The sequence below is a fragment of the Fundulus heteroclitus genome, chromosome 12, assembly GCF_011125445.2.
Source record: "Fundulus heteroclitus isolate FHET01 chromosome 12, MU-UCD_Fhet_4.1, whole genome shotgun sequence".
Classification (NCBI taxonomy): Eukaryota; Metazoa; Chordata; class Actinopteri; order Cyprinodontiformes; family Fundulidae; genus Fundulus; species Fundulus heteroclitus.
Genome location: NC_046372.1, coordinates 38,804,615 through 38,820,929, shown reverse-complemented (window position 1 = coordinate 38,820,929; position 16,315 = coordinate 38,804,615). Strand labels below are relative to the sequence as shown.

The 16,315-nt window shown below is 46.9% G+C and overlaps 1 protein-coding gene across 3 annotated transcripts in view; it reads right to left on the bottom strand.

The window, feature by feature from the left end:
• Positions 1-15,449, bottom strand: part of si:ch73-138n13.1 (protein PRRC2C) — a 40,979-nt gene extending 25,530 nt beyond the window's left edge. For 2 of the 3 annotated variants that reach the window (XM_036144585.1, XM_036144586.1), the window contains exons 1-5: positions 15,171-15,449; positions 9,304-9,399; positions 4,774-6,046; positions 4,584-4,668; positions 664-3,636 (exon numbers count right to left, since the gene is read on the bottom strand). In XM_036144585.1, the coding sequence (XP_036000478.1) occupies positions 664-3,636; positions 4,584-4,668; positions 4,774-6,044 (4,329 nt within the window). In that variant the 5' untranslated portion in view covers positions 6,045-6,046; positions 9,304-9,399; positions 15,171-15,449. The remainder of the gene's footprint in view (positions 1-663; positions 3,637-4,583; positions 4,669-4,773; positions 6,047-9,303; positions 9,400-15,170) is intronic. The other variant, XM_021310342.2, reaches the window with a different exon arrangement.
• Between the last annotated feature and the right edge of the window lie 866 nt (positions 15,450-16,315).

The following is a 16,315-nucleotide window of genomic DNA, read 5'->3' as shown; positions in this document are numbered from 1 at the left end:
GACACAGGGAGGCCTAGCGGGCTAGCAGGCTAGCGGCCACATGGTGAGTAAATCTTTGGACCAAATAAAATCGGGTTTTTCAGTGATTTGGGTGGACGCTTCTTCATGTTCCTCTGCTTTCAGCTCGTAAGACAACAAAGACACACAAACATTCGCACACGTGACGTGAGAACGACAGCAGCTACGACACGTCCGTTTGCTAGCAACTAGCGGTTAGCTCAGGCTAATTGCGTTGCGGGATTACGTGGAGATATTAAGTCAGACTTACTTTGGCCGGTAAAAAAAAAAAAAAAATGCTTGGCCGGTTGATTTTTACGTCTACCGGCCAACTTCGCCGTTGAGCCAGGAAGTTAATTTCGGACACTGCCCACAACCCAGAGGAGGAGCCACCTCAAACATACAGACGGAGCTAAAGTGTCAGCTGTAGCGAAAGGCGGTTCTACAAAGCATTGATTCTAGGGGGTCGTATACACGTGTGTGCCACACTGTTCAGTTTTTTATTTTTCAACCCTTTCTCCTTTTCCTTTCATTTGACAAACGCGTTCATTTGTGTCGGTGTATCGCATAATATCGTGAATAAATACACTGAGGAGTGTCATTGGAAAAAGGACACAACGACACAATCTCACGGATTGTGAACACTTTAGCGGAGCGCTTTCTCACCTGAGCTCCATGGGACCTCCTGTAGCCAGGGCCTTCTCCTCGCCTTTCTTTCGGCGGCTGGGGCTCTCTTGGAACCCAGACCTGGTCTGCGGGAGAACTGTGCGGGTGTTCCTGAGGAGAGACCCTCGTCTGTGGAGGAGACAAGAAGAGAGGCTCATCCAGGAAAGCGGGCCTGTGCCGCTGGGGGCTGGCGAGCCGCTCCTCCTGCTTGAGGAGCAGCTGCTCTGGGCTGAGTTTGCCGGCAGCTTTCCTGGGTTCTGTCACTGGTTTGTCCACAGACATCTCCACAGAGACGAGCTCCCACGGGTCCTGGGGAGACGTTGTCCATACCGGGGTTGAGAAACCCCCCGACGTCTGCGGCGGCACCTTCCAGCTGACGTCTCTCTCAGCTGTAGGAAGCGAGCGAGCACCGAACTCGGCGTCCGGTCCCAGAACAGCAGGAGAGGGAGACGGGTCTTTACTGGGCGAGCCCTGAGCGTGAGACGTGAACGAGTCGATGTCGAGAATGGCGGGTTTATACGGCTCCCTCCATCGGGGCGAGGGATTGCTGTGCTGAGGAGATCCCGGAGACAGCGGCTCGCTTCTGTGCACCGAGTCCAGATCGAGAACTTTGGGTCTCAGCGCACACGACTCCAACCAGAGCCTCTCCTGCTCCTCCTTCTTCTGCTTCTCCTTCAGCCGCTGCCTCTCTGCTTCCTGCTGCTTGGCTATGTGTCTCATTCTCTCCGCCTCCGCCTTCTCCACCTTCTCCGCCTCCCTGAGCCTCTCCAGCTCCTTCCTCTGCCTGTCCTTCTCCTGCTCTCGTCTCAGTCTCTCGTTTTCGAACTGCTGTCTCTCCAGGTCCAGCTGCCTCTGTCTCTCCCTTTCCGTCTCTCTCTGCCTCCGTTTCTCCAGCTCTCTCGTCTCCATCTCCAACTCCTTCTGTCTCGCTCTCTCCTTCTCGAGCTCCCTTATCTTCAGCATCTCCTGCTCCAGGGCCACCTGCCGTAGTTTTTCGGCCTCCCTCTCCTCCTTCTCTCTCAGCCTCTGCCTCTCCAGCTCAACGAGCTGCAGCCTCTCCATCTCTCTTAGTCTTTCCAGCTCCTCCTTCCTCTTCCTCTCCTGCTCCTGCTCTCTCCTCAGCCTCTCGTTTTCTAGCTGCTGTCTCTCCGTGTCCAGTTGTCTCTGCCTCTGTTTCTCCAACTCTCGCTCCTTTTCCATCCTGATCTCCAACTGGCGCTCCATCTCCAGCTCCTTCTGCCTCACCCTCTCTTTTTCCAGCTCTCGTATTCTCAGCATCTCCTGCTCCAGGGCCATCTGTCTTAACTTCTCGGCCTCCTTCTCCGCCCGCTCTCTTGCTCTCTGCTTCTCTAGCTCAGCTAGCTGCTGTCTCTCCATCTCTTTGAGTCTTTCCAGCTCCTCCTTCCTCTTCCTTTCCTGCTCCTGCTCTCTTCTCAGCCTCTCCTTTTCCGCCTGCTGTCTCTCCATGTCTTGTTTTCTCTTCTTCTCCTTCTCTAAGTCTCTCTGCCTCTGTTTCTCCAGCTCTCTCCTCCTTTCCATCTCCTTCTGACGCTCCATCTCAATTTCCTTTTGTTTCGCTTTTCTCTCCAGCTCTTTTATCTTCAACATCTCCTGCTCTAAAGCCATCTGTCTTAATCTTTCGGCCTCCTTCTCCCTCAGTCTCTGCCTCTCCAACTCCACCAGCTGTTGCGCCTCCGTTTCTTTCTGCTTCTCCAGCTCCCGTTTCTCTTTCTGGAGTTGCCGCTGGCGCCGCTCCTCCGATTCTTGCTGCTTCTGTTTTTCCAGCAGTTTTTGCCTCTGCTGCTTCTCCTCTAATTCTTTTTTCTCCATCTCGAACGCTCTCTGCCTCTGCCTTTCGAATTCCCGCTGCCTCTCCCACTCCTTCATCCGCTCAAAGTCGGCGTGTGCTTGCTTCTCCGTCTCCAGCTGTTTCTGCTTTTCCCTCTCGGCCTCGCTCGTCTTTGCCACACGTCTTTCTGGCTCGTGTCTCTTTTTGACTTCCGTCATGTCGTCTTTGGCTGGTTTGTCCATCGGCGACCTGACCTCCTTGGATGCGATGTGGCTCCTTGGGATAAATTCATCAAATTTCTCTTGAGTGGGGGAGATTATCCCAAAAGCTTCTTCTAGAGAAGGGTTCCTCCTGGCGGAGAAGAGCTGCCCCTGGGTGGACCTCACAGACAGGTCGCTGAAGAGCACATTGGCGTCCACAGCGCTGCTCCCTCCCCCGCCAGGAGGAGCCAGCTCCGGCATCTGCCCGGTCAAAGCAAAGTAGGTGGCCCTGGGCTTCTGCTGCTCCTCCGCCTGCAGCATTTTCAAACGTTTAGGGGCAGCGGCCACTTCGTCCTGGTCCTTCTCCAGAGCGGCTTGCCCGTCCCTTTCTGACTGCTTCAGCATCCCGTTATCCAGACCTCCACCGTCGTCGAAATCGGAAGCGGTCCACTTCTGCAGAGCCCCGATCCTGAGGTATCGTGGCTGCAGGTCCGGCACCGGCGCTGGGTCAGCTGTCTGTATGCCGGGCCTGGTGCGCTCCGAGCGTCTGGAGCGCAGCGTCATGGCCTTGTCTTCCCACTGGGCCGCGGGGACGCTCTCGCTCACGGCCCGGTTCTCTTCGGCCGCCTGGACTGTATCAAAGGCATGCGACACCCAGGAGGAATTGGAGGGAGATGCGGGTTCCAGGTAAGTGGCGGTGACTAGAGATCCGTCTCCCTCGTCGCTGCTCCTCACAGAGAAGGCGCTGCCTGGGGAATCCTGGGCTGCGCTTGCAGAGTCGTCCTGGTCCATCATGAGCACACTTTGCCTCTCCACGATGTTGTCAAACAAAGACGCTTTCACCGTGTGCGGTTCGGCGCCAGAACCGCTTTCCTGTCCTGCCTCGGTCCCGTCGGGGGTGAAGGCCTTTCTGAACTCCGCAGGGGAATCTTTTAGATCCAGAAACATCTTCTGCTCACTGGGAGTGCTTGTCGGCTCCTCGGTCTGGGGAAATGAGAGCAGAGCCACAGAGCAAAAGTTAACGCTTACGAATGGAAGCAGCGGCTCTTTTTACAACAATCAAACAAGACAATAAAGCAAATGTGACAGAACCGCCAACAACACAAGACGTCAAGCTTCTGACGCTCGTTTTTACTTTTTTTAAGAGCGGTTAAAGGTGCTGAAATGGTAACTAAGCCTTAAAACAACCTTCCACCACTGACAGCTAAAGGGAATAATTAAATGTAGAATATCTTCAGTTTCTGATCAATTGGTCCATTTATGACCTTGTTTTGTTTTCTGTCTTAATTTCTATGAACACTATAACCTGAATAAAAATCTGATTAATCCATAGGTTAAATCAGAAGTACACATCAGGGTGACACAGAGAAAAAGTGCTGAACAGGTGAAGGACAGGATGTGCACAGGGACACAGCAAGCCAAGGAAACGGTTCAAATCCGTCAGGTGGTAGAAAGCTCTCTGGCATCTATGTGCAAATCTATACCAGCCGGTTTAATATTACTTGATGACCTATTTAAAGGTTTCTTATCCTTAAAGTGCTGAGCAGAGAGGTCTGATTGGTAAAACTCAAAAGACCTCTGGTGTTGCGAAACATATTCTAATGCCAATGGTTACTGGTTCTTCACTTCTGAACGGTCCTATAGGTGTTAATGAAGGAATAGAGCCAAAGTGGAAGGAACGTCTTTTCACAATAAACCCCTCTGAGGCAGGATGCTCCAGCTACAGCCTTTAAAGTTAATTTAACCCGGGACAAAGAGCAGAGGCCTCAGCGCAGACCCTTCCAACTCTAACCTGTCATTTCCTGCATTCCTTTCCATTCTTCACACAACAGGCCTCAGAAGTGTTTCCCAGCACTGAGCTGGTGAACCACCTCTCCTCTTGTCGGAGCCGAGCAGCGACCCGACGCTGCAGAGCTCGGCCCCTTTCTTACCCCTCTCTGAGGATCTTTGCTGATGTCGTGTCCGTCTGCCGCCTCCGACACTGAAACGGGGTCTGGCGAGCGCTCGGAGGAAAACCTGATGGTTGTACATCACACAAGACAGAAGCACGCATGACAATGGAGCTCGTGCACAGAAAACACTGAACGAGAACACACGCAGAGACCCGAGCGCGGCTCTTACTTTTTGGTAAGGTCGAGGGGCAGCGGGCGGGGCTTCGGCACCGGCTTCACAGCCGGGGGCGGCGTCGGCGTCGTGTCCTCGGTCAGCTGCTTGATGAGCTGTTTCACGCCCACGGAGGTTTCTGCCTCTGGTACCGGCTGCACCGGAGAGGGCAGATCGGCCGCTGCACCCGGAGGGCACGATGAATCCAGGAGGAGACTGATCCGAGACTTGATGCTAGTCACGGGCTTAGCCTCCTGAGCGTCCCTCGCCGGAGGTTCTTCTGCCTTATCGTCGTTTTGGTCCGAGTCGGCCCGATCGGCGGCGCCATCGGCACCTGCCGGCGTGCCGCTGGGAGGGGTTTTATCTTGCTCTTTGTCCGGTGGCGGCGCCTGCTCTGTTGGAGTGTTTGCTTTGGGGCTTTTACGGTGCAGAGACAGGCCAATGGACTCGAACTTTGAAGTGAGATCAGCTGACAGCGGTCGCCGCGCTGCCAAGCGAGGAACAGGAACCGGCGTCTCCGTTTTGGCCGGCGCGGCAGGGAAAATGGTTGAAACTGGTCTGGGCCTGGGGTTTCTGGGCTTAGCTCGCATTTGCACGGCCTCTGCAGGCTGAGCTTTGTTCTTTTCCTCCTCGTCCTGCCCTACTGCAGCGAGAAAGTCCATGGACTTAGCTCTGGTAATGGGCCCTTCTTTAATGGGCCCACTCTCATGCTTGTTTGAAGGGCTCCCCGGCCACTCAGCTGCTGAATACGTTTTAAGACTCTTGGAATAGGCCAAGTTGGAGGCAGCAGGTTTATGCCTCCCGGTCGGCACCGGGCGGCTTGATTTACTGGGCTCCCCGGGATCAAGGGGAGGGGCCGGTTTGAAAGGCTGGACTACAGGCTTGCTCGTCTGGCCAGTCTTGAACTTACTAGGTGTCCTAAAGGAAGTGGAAGCGGGGCGGTTGGGGTTGCTGGACACCGGCCTCACCGCTGGTTTCGGTGTGTGCGGCAGATCCGGTTTGGACGCAGCAGTGCGCGTGGACTCCGGGCGGGGTTTGGCTTGGGGCTTGGGGGCGAGAATGGGCTTAATGGTGGGGTTTTTCTCCACAGCGAACGGCTTAGGAGTGAGCCGAGGCTTGGGATTCGGGGCGGGCTTGTTGGCTTCTGATCCGAGGATGTGAGGCTCGCCCATAGACGGGATCTCAATCACGCTCTTGTTGCTGGAGTCGCCCAGGGGGCTCAGGTGGAGCAGTCCTCCTGCCCCTGTCCTCCCAACCTCACCGCTCTGAACCTCCACCTGAGCAGCCATCCCTGTCAACAAAAACAAGAAACAGCTTCTTTAAAAACAGCAGCTCTAAATCACAATATCATTCTCAGATTTACATTTCAAACGCTATCAGGCTCTCTTAGGAGTACCTCTCATCATCTGCCTTAGAACAGCTTCAGTTTTAGCTACATACGCCACAGCGTCGTCCACAGTTACTGCCACAAAGAGTCGGGTTAAGACGTTTAAAAAGCCTGGAAAATAAAATGTTCCTCTTTTATTGCAGTAACATGTTGAAATTGAATATTATAGAGAAAAAAAACGCTTTTATCTAACTCCCTGCGGTCACGCTTATAAGCACCCCTAACAAATCAAGCAAATGGAATGCAACTGAAGAATTTATACCGGGTTTTTCTGAAGATAAGACAATCTAGTAACTTTTAATAAGTACGCTATGACTTTTCTAGGGATCAAAATGTGACTTTACGCGTTCCCTTTTCTCTAAACTGCACTAAAAACAGGAAAGACAGAGGCACATGCTTTTAAGTACTGGGATTTTATGCTTTCTGTACATTTGTTAATGTATGAAAGAAGTCTAATCAAGGATTTCTTTAGCTCATTCCTTTGTTAATGTAAAGTTTTTCTATGTAATATTTCCCTCTACAGCACTTTGAACCATCTTGTTACTGAAAAGCGCTAAATAAACAAACATGCCTTGCCTTAAGCAGCTCACGTCTGCTTTAGATGTCGGCTTAATTTGATTAAACCAACGCATTTTTATTTAATAAAAAAAAAAAGGTGACTATCACACACTCCCTGGAATGACTCTCTGCAGGCGGCATTAATGTCGTCTACAACACACACTTCCCCACTGAGACCAATCAAAGCTCTAAATGCGCAGGTTGACCTGATGACTTTTGCTCAGCTTCACTGAACGTGAGGCCCACAAAGAGTCAACAGCTGGACAAACTACATACAAAGAATGAATGATGTGGAGTCGTATTTCTGCCCTTTCTGCAATGACTTATGGGATATCTCAAAGGACCTTGTTGAAGCGTCGGCTCTGTTGTTAATCAGCTTGGCTGTTATCGTTGGTAGCATTAAAATGAACGACTAACACTGTAACTCAGAAGAGAAAAAAAGATGAATAAATACAAATCTGATCAGTATGCGGCTTTGTTGTTCAGTGACAGTTTGGTGCAGGGATGATAAAGAGCATTAAAGAAACTAACTCTCAGTAATGGAGAAAGAAAAATAAACCAGCGCCGATAGCGAGAGAGCAACAATGATAAACCTGAAATGTTTTCAAACCTTGAAAAATAAAACTACAGTGTGGTTGTGACTTTTGCTGTTTTCGCTTTGTTAAATGAAATCATTAATAAATAGTTCATTTATCATGACTCGACGCCACTGTTTTTCTAACTAGCAAGACAGGTGTAGGTCATATAATTAGAATATCAAGAAAGTTTACCTTTTTATCAGTAATTCCATTCAAAAACCGAAACTTGTATATTATATTCATTCATTACACACAGACTGATATATTTCAAGTGTTTATTTCTTTTAATTTTGAGGATTATAACTGACAATTAATAAAAACCCAAATTCAGTATCTCAGAAAATGTGAAAAGGTCCAATACTGAAGACACCTGGTGCCACTAATCAGCTAATTAACTTAAAACATCTAAAGAGACCTTTAAACGGCCTCAGTCTAGTTCTTTAGGCGACACAATCATGGGGAAGCCTGCTGACTGGACAGTTAGGGATGGGTACCTGAATCTGATACTTTTCGAGGCACCGACTGAATCCAGTCGGTACTACCGGGTACCAATTCACATAAAATGAAACGGTACCGTGTTTCGGTACCTGAACACATCATTGTGACACTGACGGAGTGGAAGAGTGAGTGATTTTTCCATGCCGGACATGAACACAGCATTGCACGCACCAGAGCGTGACAACGTCTGTAACCGCGTGTCTAACAAAGCAACAAGCTGACAGAAAGTGGAGGAGAGTACGGCTCCACGGTCCAAAACGCGCTGCAGATTACACTCGCTGCAATATCTGTGACCCTCGGTGCAAAGCCAGCGGCGGGAATACTTCCGACCTAAGGAAGCACCTGGTCACCGCTGCTAATTTAGTGAATTTCTCTCCATGTTTAGCCACTGTTCAGACCCATCCTGTGACCTTTTTAAAACAAAAAACAAAAAAAAAAAAAACTACTTTTCTGTTATTGGTGACTTCCCGTGAAAGCAACAATCATTCTGGAGTTTGTCCTCAGAGAGCGATGAGTGTACATGTGAGCCCGTTCCCACTCCTCCAAGCGCCGTCTCACAGACAATCAGACAGACAGCTGCTGCTTCGTCCTGAAACCCGCCTGTAGTCAGAGCAGAGAGAGCAGAGAGGAGAGCCTCTCTGTTCCCTCACTGCAAACGTAGCCCGCCCTGATTTACAAAGCCGAATAAAACTTTAGCTTTTAACGCAGTTCTTTTGCCTTCTCTGAAACTGTTGCACTAAAACGAGTCCCTGAGTTTTATTCACACACAGCTTCAACGCCGTGTTGAAGAGAGACGGACGTAGAAGTGATGGCTGTGAGCAAAGACTTTCTCTCTGGCATTTCCTTAAAACTGAAATTAAACCCTACAAGTTAAAAAACGCTCTGCCCGACCGTGGGGTGAATAAAAAAAATCCCCCGGAAGCGGAGAATTTCTTTGTCTGACGGCACGTGTGTCACCTGAACCTGTTTGGTACCGGTACCGCTACACCCGGGATCACATCTCTTATTTTGTTTACAAAAAGAGGGTTTTATTGTAGTTTGATTAAAAAAAAATACATAAAAATCAAAGCAATCCAAAAGACATGAAGCACTAGCAGGAACTGCTGGCGAAGCAACGATCATGAATCACGACCGCATACTTCTGAGGTGAATGCTGGGACGGGCAGGACTGGGCTGGACAACAGCATTATGTCACTGTTTACCTTCCTCGTAGCTCAGGCATGTCTGCCTTCAACGCTGAATGGGGGGGATCCACGGCAAACCTTCAGCACACCTCTACTAAAGAACCAGCTCCGGCTTTTAGCAGCACTTTGAACATTTAAAGTGCCGAAGAAGCAACTCGACTCAATTCACCTACCGTCACCATAGTGATACCTTAAAGCAAAATACAAACATAAGCAGCAGTCTACTGGCCCTTTAAGAGAGCTCTCCGGCGTCCCATAATGCTTTCCACATGTTCCTGTGCTCACTGACTTTTAACGCGGGCTTAACTAATTCTTTTAGAGTAATCCCAGCGAAGCGCCGTACCTGACCAGATGTCAACCGTCTGCCGAGGAGCTTGGGCCTTTGTTGGAGCCAAGCCTCGCTGTCATAGCACAGGAGGGGGGACCCAGATGATGGTGCCTGCGAGGGAAACACACTCCGTGTCAACGACGCACACAAGCTTTCAGTTCGTCCAGACAGCAGAGTTTGAGAATAAGTCAGGAAATAAATAAATTAATTAATAAGTGAGTGAGTGAAAACAAAAATCCCTGCAGAGCCACAAAAAGGGTTGTCCCGCTGTGGCGTCACCGCGGCGTTCTCACGCCTTGCTTACTAAAGCAAACAGACGATAATATGCACACTCACACAGTCTTGAGTAAATAGAGCCCCGCCCGCGCGTCGGAGTCGACTCTGGCATCTATTCAGATGTGAGATACGGCAAAACGCTCCAGGAAATACGTGAACTCTGCACTTCTCTCTGTTGACTTTTTTTTTCGCAGTTTGCGTATTTGCATCAGGTCCTTGGTCGCTGCTCATAAAACCTCGCGCTCTTTTACTACGCCCGTGTGTGTCCATGCAAAAAAAAAAAAAAAAAAAAAAAATCAATCTGTGGCCTTCAGAGGCGCAACTAACACTCCTCACTGCAAAAACTGATCTAAAAATAAGTAAAATGTTCTTCAAATTAGTGTATTTGTCCTTGATTTGAGCAGGTAAATAAGATGATTTGCCAATGGTGCAAATTTTTGCACTTAAAATAGGAACAATTCATCTCCATCATCTTAATTTCAAGTGCAGGATGTCTAATTATCTTATTTTAGGGGTCAAAAATCTCATTCCATTGGCAGATAATCTTATTTACCTGCTCAAATCAAGGACAAATACACCAACTTTAAGAACATTTTACTTATTTTTAGATCCGTTTTTGCAGTGCTGTTCACTGATCCTTTCCTGGTTCTTTACTTTGTAGCACAAAAGAAACGAGGAAAGAGAAACGTTGCTGAGAAATCGGGCCGGAAAGACACCAGCGAGTCAGGAAAAAAACAAAAAAAAAGTGACCTTTTGGTGTTGGCAGGAAACGCCTTGGCTGAGATGGAATGCTAAACATTTACTCTGACGGTGGGTCGGGCAGCTCCGCAGGGATCAGGACGCTCTCTGTCTGGATGCGGGCTGAGACACCAGGAAGCGTCCCGCACACGATTCGTGACTGAAAGCATTGATTTTTCATAAAGCCAGAGCAAAGAGCGCGACTTTAATCTGTTGCTTCTGGCAGAAAGCTTTAGGAAAGTCACAGTTTGATGTTTAGCAGCCGGTTGGTGTGGGACAGGGGGCCGCCGGGTAAACCTGTAGGGAGGACGTTTTTGTTTTGACACCAAAGGATATCAAGTCAGGAACCTGGCTCAGCCGGTTATTCAGAAAGTTACACACGAGAATCTCCCTTCCAGCTTTAAGTCAAGAGTTCCAAAATAGCGCATAAAAATGAAAGCTGCCAAAGCATTACCTTTGGTAATTAAATATAAAGCGCTACTAAAGATGGCATCCTAAACCTGCGTAATATCCAGTGACATGCGCTAAAGCTGCCCGGTGTTTCAGGAACGATAATAAATCTAATACTTAAGTCTACAGGGTTAGAGGTTTTAAAGGCAGGGCATTTCTATAGCTTTAGCTAATATTTACTGCAATCTGAGCAGTTCTTTGTAACGGTAATATTGAGCAAACTGAGATCAGGACGACGGTAAACTGTGGAAATGCACTGATCAGGCTTTTACAGGCCAGTACCGATTCAGCTTTTCTTGGAGGTTTGAGCTGCTGATCGCTCCTTTTTCACCCTGCATAGAAACTAAACTCTGTAAAACTGTTTTATTTCACAAATTAAACGCAACAACGTTTATAAGTTAAAAAAAAAAGTTCGAAACCTCCCCAGTTTCAACATCACTACCTATGACCCTAATCGGCATCTGATTATGGCACCATTTTTTTTTTTAAATGTGTACATACTTGTGCAGTAGCACATGTCACCTTTTGGGTGAATTAAATTACTACTGCAAGTCGATTACCTGACAACTATTTTTAAAATAAGCATTTTTGGGGGCAGCCTTCAATGACTTCAATGAACGACTGATCAGTGAGTGATTTAGTGGTTGCATCACAGCGAACGTGGTCATAATCCAGCAGATACAGGCCAATCGTGTCATTTAAAGTTAAGACACCCCATAACATAAAACAATATAGCGGTAAATCGGCCAAATTTCCCTTATTTGGGGGAGGGGGGGGGGAGGAGGATGGGAGGGGGAGGTGTCTGGATTTTTTTTCATATTCATTAAAACTGGGATTGTTTGCAATTTTTAGTTAAACAACAACTAGCAGCCTTTAGTTTGATGCACTTTTTTTTTTCAAATTGAACTAAAATATAATAAGTTCGGCACGTGTTTTGATTCATAAATGCTGATAATCTTGTACTTCTTAGGAGTCCAAACTACCAACTCTACCAAGGAACCTGTACTGCAGGGGTCCTCAGCCTGTGAAGTGGCCCCTTCACAACTTTGGCTAAAAATTATGCAGAACCAAATAATGTTTTTAAACATAAATGTGATAAAAAGGCAGGTTTTAGCAATTTTTCAGTTTTTTTTTTTCTTGGAATAATTTAACTTCCGCAACAGAATGACACTAGAGGTACCAGTATTGTATTTTTAGATCCATTTTCCCTGTCTTTAGGTTGGAAGCTATGTGTGTGTTTTTTTTTTTATAGACATACTGTTCCACAAACATTAACATCCCATAGAAGAAAGTGTGACCGTCCTCTTTTTGAAAAACCTTTATGTTTTTAAACTGAAATAAAAGAGTGGTTCAAAAGATCAGGCAACCTTTGTGACTCTAAACGAGCTTTAATGAGCCAGACTTAGAATGTATCTTAATGTTTGCAGACCCCTGCTGTAGAATTGAAGGCTCGGTCCTTAAAGAAAACCAGAAATGGGTACGGCCTAGATGAAGCCTGATCTGTGCATAGGTTCTTTAAAAACCTTTATCGGATCTCTACTAAATAACTAAAGGAATGAGCCAAAACCTGGGTTTGGCCCAAGAGTCTAATCTTGTCTTCATCGTTTGTAAAAATCACTATACATACACATATTTACAACAACAACTGTGTTCTTGTTGTTTCCATTTTTGTGAATATAAATGTTTAAACTTATGAGCAAAGTGGAACCAAAGTCAAATCCCTTGTCTGTGTTTCAAACTTGTAAGCTGGCCAGCCAGATGATAACGTGTAGCGCTCTTTGTTCTGCGCATTAGCAAACTGGGTCTGCTCCCATCACGTCTGTTCAGGGAAAGGAAGGACATTCAGCAGCACTTTCTGAGCTGATTGGACGAAGCGACACCTAGTGCCCGCCTACCTACGGTTGGTATTAGCCAATCACGGTATCAAATAACAATGTAAGCAGCAGGCGTCATGAGAAACCACAACAAGTTCCGCTGGTCAAGGCGCGTCTTGCTGTTCTACTTTCAAAGACGAAGTGGTGGATTCTGATAAAACGCACGCGATAGCAGCCCCTAACCACGCGTCCTCCTGCGCTGCCATGTTTGTGGCTCTTGCTTTTGTTACAGCTCTTACATCCCGCCTTAAACCACAGTACTGCAATGTGATTGGCCCAAACAGTTCTTTTGGTTTGAGCCGAACGGTTAATAACCCTTACCACTCTGTAGTTCCGCAGAGCTCCACACATCCATCTGGACTCGCTGCCATTGGGAGGGATTTCAATACCACATAAAATGGACGAGCCAATCAGGATCGCCGGGCGGGATTTTTGAAGTTGTGACGTATCAGAGAAGAGACTGTTTGGATTCAGACAACAATGGCGGCTCGCAGCAAGGAAGCAAGCGGTAACATTGAGGCTCCTATTTCATCAGTGTTGTCCAATCTACTGAATATTAGTTATTTAAAAGAATGCCACAGAACGACTTTGAAGGCTTTTGTTAGTGGAAACCATGTTTTCACCCTTCTCCCGACCGGGTTTGACCAGAGCTTGTAGCGCGTCAGTAAAGATGACAGATAAGTGTTTTTTTATGTAAGGCCCCTCCTTCTGAAATACATCTCCAGTGCAGCAATCCCAGATGGATGTGCGGAGATCTGCTGAATGAGATCCATCTAGAGAGAGTCAGGTTAAACGGTTAAGGCGGGAGCGGGACAAGACGGATTGTTGTGTTTGTGAACGCACAGATACCGCAAGAATTCAGCTAGCTGCACAGAGCCAATCCTCATCTCTTCTGAAAACGGTGGGAGCTCTTAGTTTGTATTGAACAAGAAGGAAAATCAATCCTGTTTTTTTTTATTATTATTTACATTTTGGTCCTGGTGATCAAAGAGCCAATCAAGTGAAAACTATTCTGTTGATTCCTATCCCTGATTGGTGCAACCCAACTAATCGGGCCCACACTTCAGCATATTTAAGAAAAAAAAATAAATCACATCCTTGGGAAAAAAAATGAATAAAATACTTGTGAATAAGGCTGGACGACATAGGGAAAAAAAAGCATTTTGATAAAATAGAAATCATATTGATTGATAATTATCAACAAATTCAAAACATATATTTTAACTGCAGCCCTGGCCATTTTATGCTGTTGCTTAGCGACCTATTTTTTAGATACAGACACAAACACTGAATTCAAACACAACCCTTTATTCAACCAACTTTTTACCAAAACTGCAAGTTTTTATAAAATAAAAAGAACGTGTGCTCTCTGGACTCTTTGAAGGGGGCGGGGCTTGGTTCCTGGGTCTGCATTGTGATTGGTTGGGAGGATGTAATTATGTAATATTAACCTACATGGCTAGAATGCAAAAGGAAGGAAAACTGTTTTTCTATTGGACTTTTTATTGACCTTTTTTATCTATCAACGATAAACGTCTATTAATCGATATTTATTGGTATTGAATTATCGTCCAGCCCCACTTGTGAATATGCCAGTGTGGTAAATGATCACTTCAGAAAATGTTATCTGTTTAGTTCAGCTTCTTCCTGTTCATTACATATTGTACTGCTAGTAAAAAAAAGACTAAAGACGCATTTTGATGCCCTCGTTAAAAAAAATAAAAATAAAAAAACATTAAAATCACAGGGATGGGTAGGGACCATATGTTTTGAAAACTAAATAAGAATGGTGTTGTAATTTTTTTATTTTTTTTATTAAGGATACCTATTAGCTGTTGCCACAGCAAACAGCTAGTCTTCCTCCGGGGTCCACATTAAAAACATGTACAATAAAAAGGGCAGTCACAAATATTGCATTTCCAAAAATGTCATTTCTCAACACACCGTAGTTTAGAAATCATCTTATTTACTATGAGTAAATAACCTGAGAAGGCAGATCAGCACCAACACCTCTTAAAAGAAACTAAAGGAAATCGGCAGCCGCCGGGAAAATGCCCGATTGGTGCATCTCTCAGCAAAAGTAAATCAATTTAGATTCTAATTTAGATTTATTCTTTATAAAACTCTACACTTTTTCAGCTCGTTTCATTCTTTTCCTCCGCAGCAACATTGTGTATGTGAGCCAACGCTGCTGTAGTCTTCACCCTTCAACAAGTGTTTTCTCTTCCTCGTTTCCTCCCAGGCTCGTCCCGACTACCTGGATCGGCGGACAGTGTCCGGGTCCGGTCCGCGGAGGGGGGAAAGTTTGGCCCCTGAGCCGAACCAGGCGCCAGGAAAACTCGGTCCCCGTGCAGCGGGGAGCTCGGACCGCGTACCCAGACCCCACCGCCGGAGACTTAAAGCCGCAGGAGGGATAAAAGCGCATCAGCGCGCTGCTCGCTAGCAGCCGCCGGCTAACAACTCAACAACCTGAACTTACAAAATGGAAACTCGCCGAGTGAACCTGTCCGTCTTTCTGTCTCATCCATACTGGAGACAACTTACCAAACGGAGAAGTCTGGAGTTTTTCCCCTCCACCACCTCTCCACTCTGCCACCGTCGAATCGACTCCGGACCCCGGTATATCCAGCCAACTTTCTAGGGCACCTCCGGAGTTAGTTCATCCGGAGGCTAGCGCCGTGGCTACTTTAGCTGCTTTTCCTCCGCTAGCCAGCAGAGTGGCTATCCCGTCTCAGGTTGCGGTGTTGTTGACAGGACCGAGCGAGCAGGCGAGCGCTGAGCAGCCAGCAAGCCGCCTGACTGGTTAGCCACAAGGCAGCGTCAAGCTGGCCCACGGACTTCCGGTGTTCCGGCTGACACCTCCAAAATAAATCACGGCGCGGGGATATTAAAGAGACTATCCAGCGGTATATTGTTTTCACCTGCAAGTGTGCCTTGACCCTAAAGACGTCACTGGGCAAATGTGCGTTCATTCAACTTTTTGTAAAATCATATGGTTTTAAGGCGCAAGCGAGGAGGGGAAAAAGGAAAACCTCCCACGCCGCTGGGTTGATGACGTCACAAGAGGCAGAAAAAAACGACTCGCGTGCAAGCTAGCCGGTTCTAAAGGATTCTTTATCCAGCAAAAACATGTTTATTGCCTTGTTCGGGGTTTTCTATCTGATCAGTTTGGCTTCATTGCATTTTTATGCTTGTAAAAATAGGTAAACGTCATATTCTGTTCGTAGAAATACTGATGAGATTTGCCAGTCCACTTATTTCCTTTTTACTCCAACAATATTTTTCTTTCGGCTTGATGAGCTTTAAATGTATTCTTTTTGTAGCCACTGGTGTTGGGGGTGACCCAGATTATGAAGCCAGATAATCTGAGGCTACTGGAAGGATTGAGATGATTAAATCTGGCAACTCTGTCTGAAATAGAGCAAGATGCAGCAGTACTGTTAGAAACACGTGGATTTTAAAACCCATCTTCATCAAACACAATGACCAGACCATAGCTTTCACAAGTTTGACAGGAAATTATCACCAAGAATCTTTGCTAATAAAAACTGGCCATTCCAGTCTATCTTCACAAACTGCTTTCACATTTTTATTACTTGATTTTCCTGAAATGTATGCATGCATGCAGGGTTCACATCTAGGGCTCAAAGGTTTTGCTAAAGGAGTGCAGAATACAAGTAAACACCTCT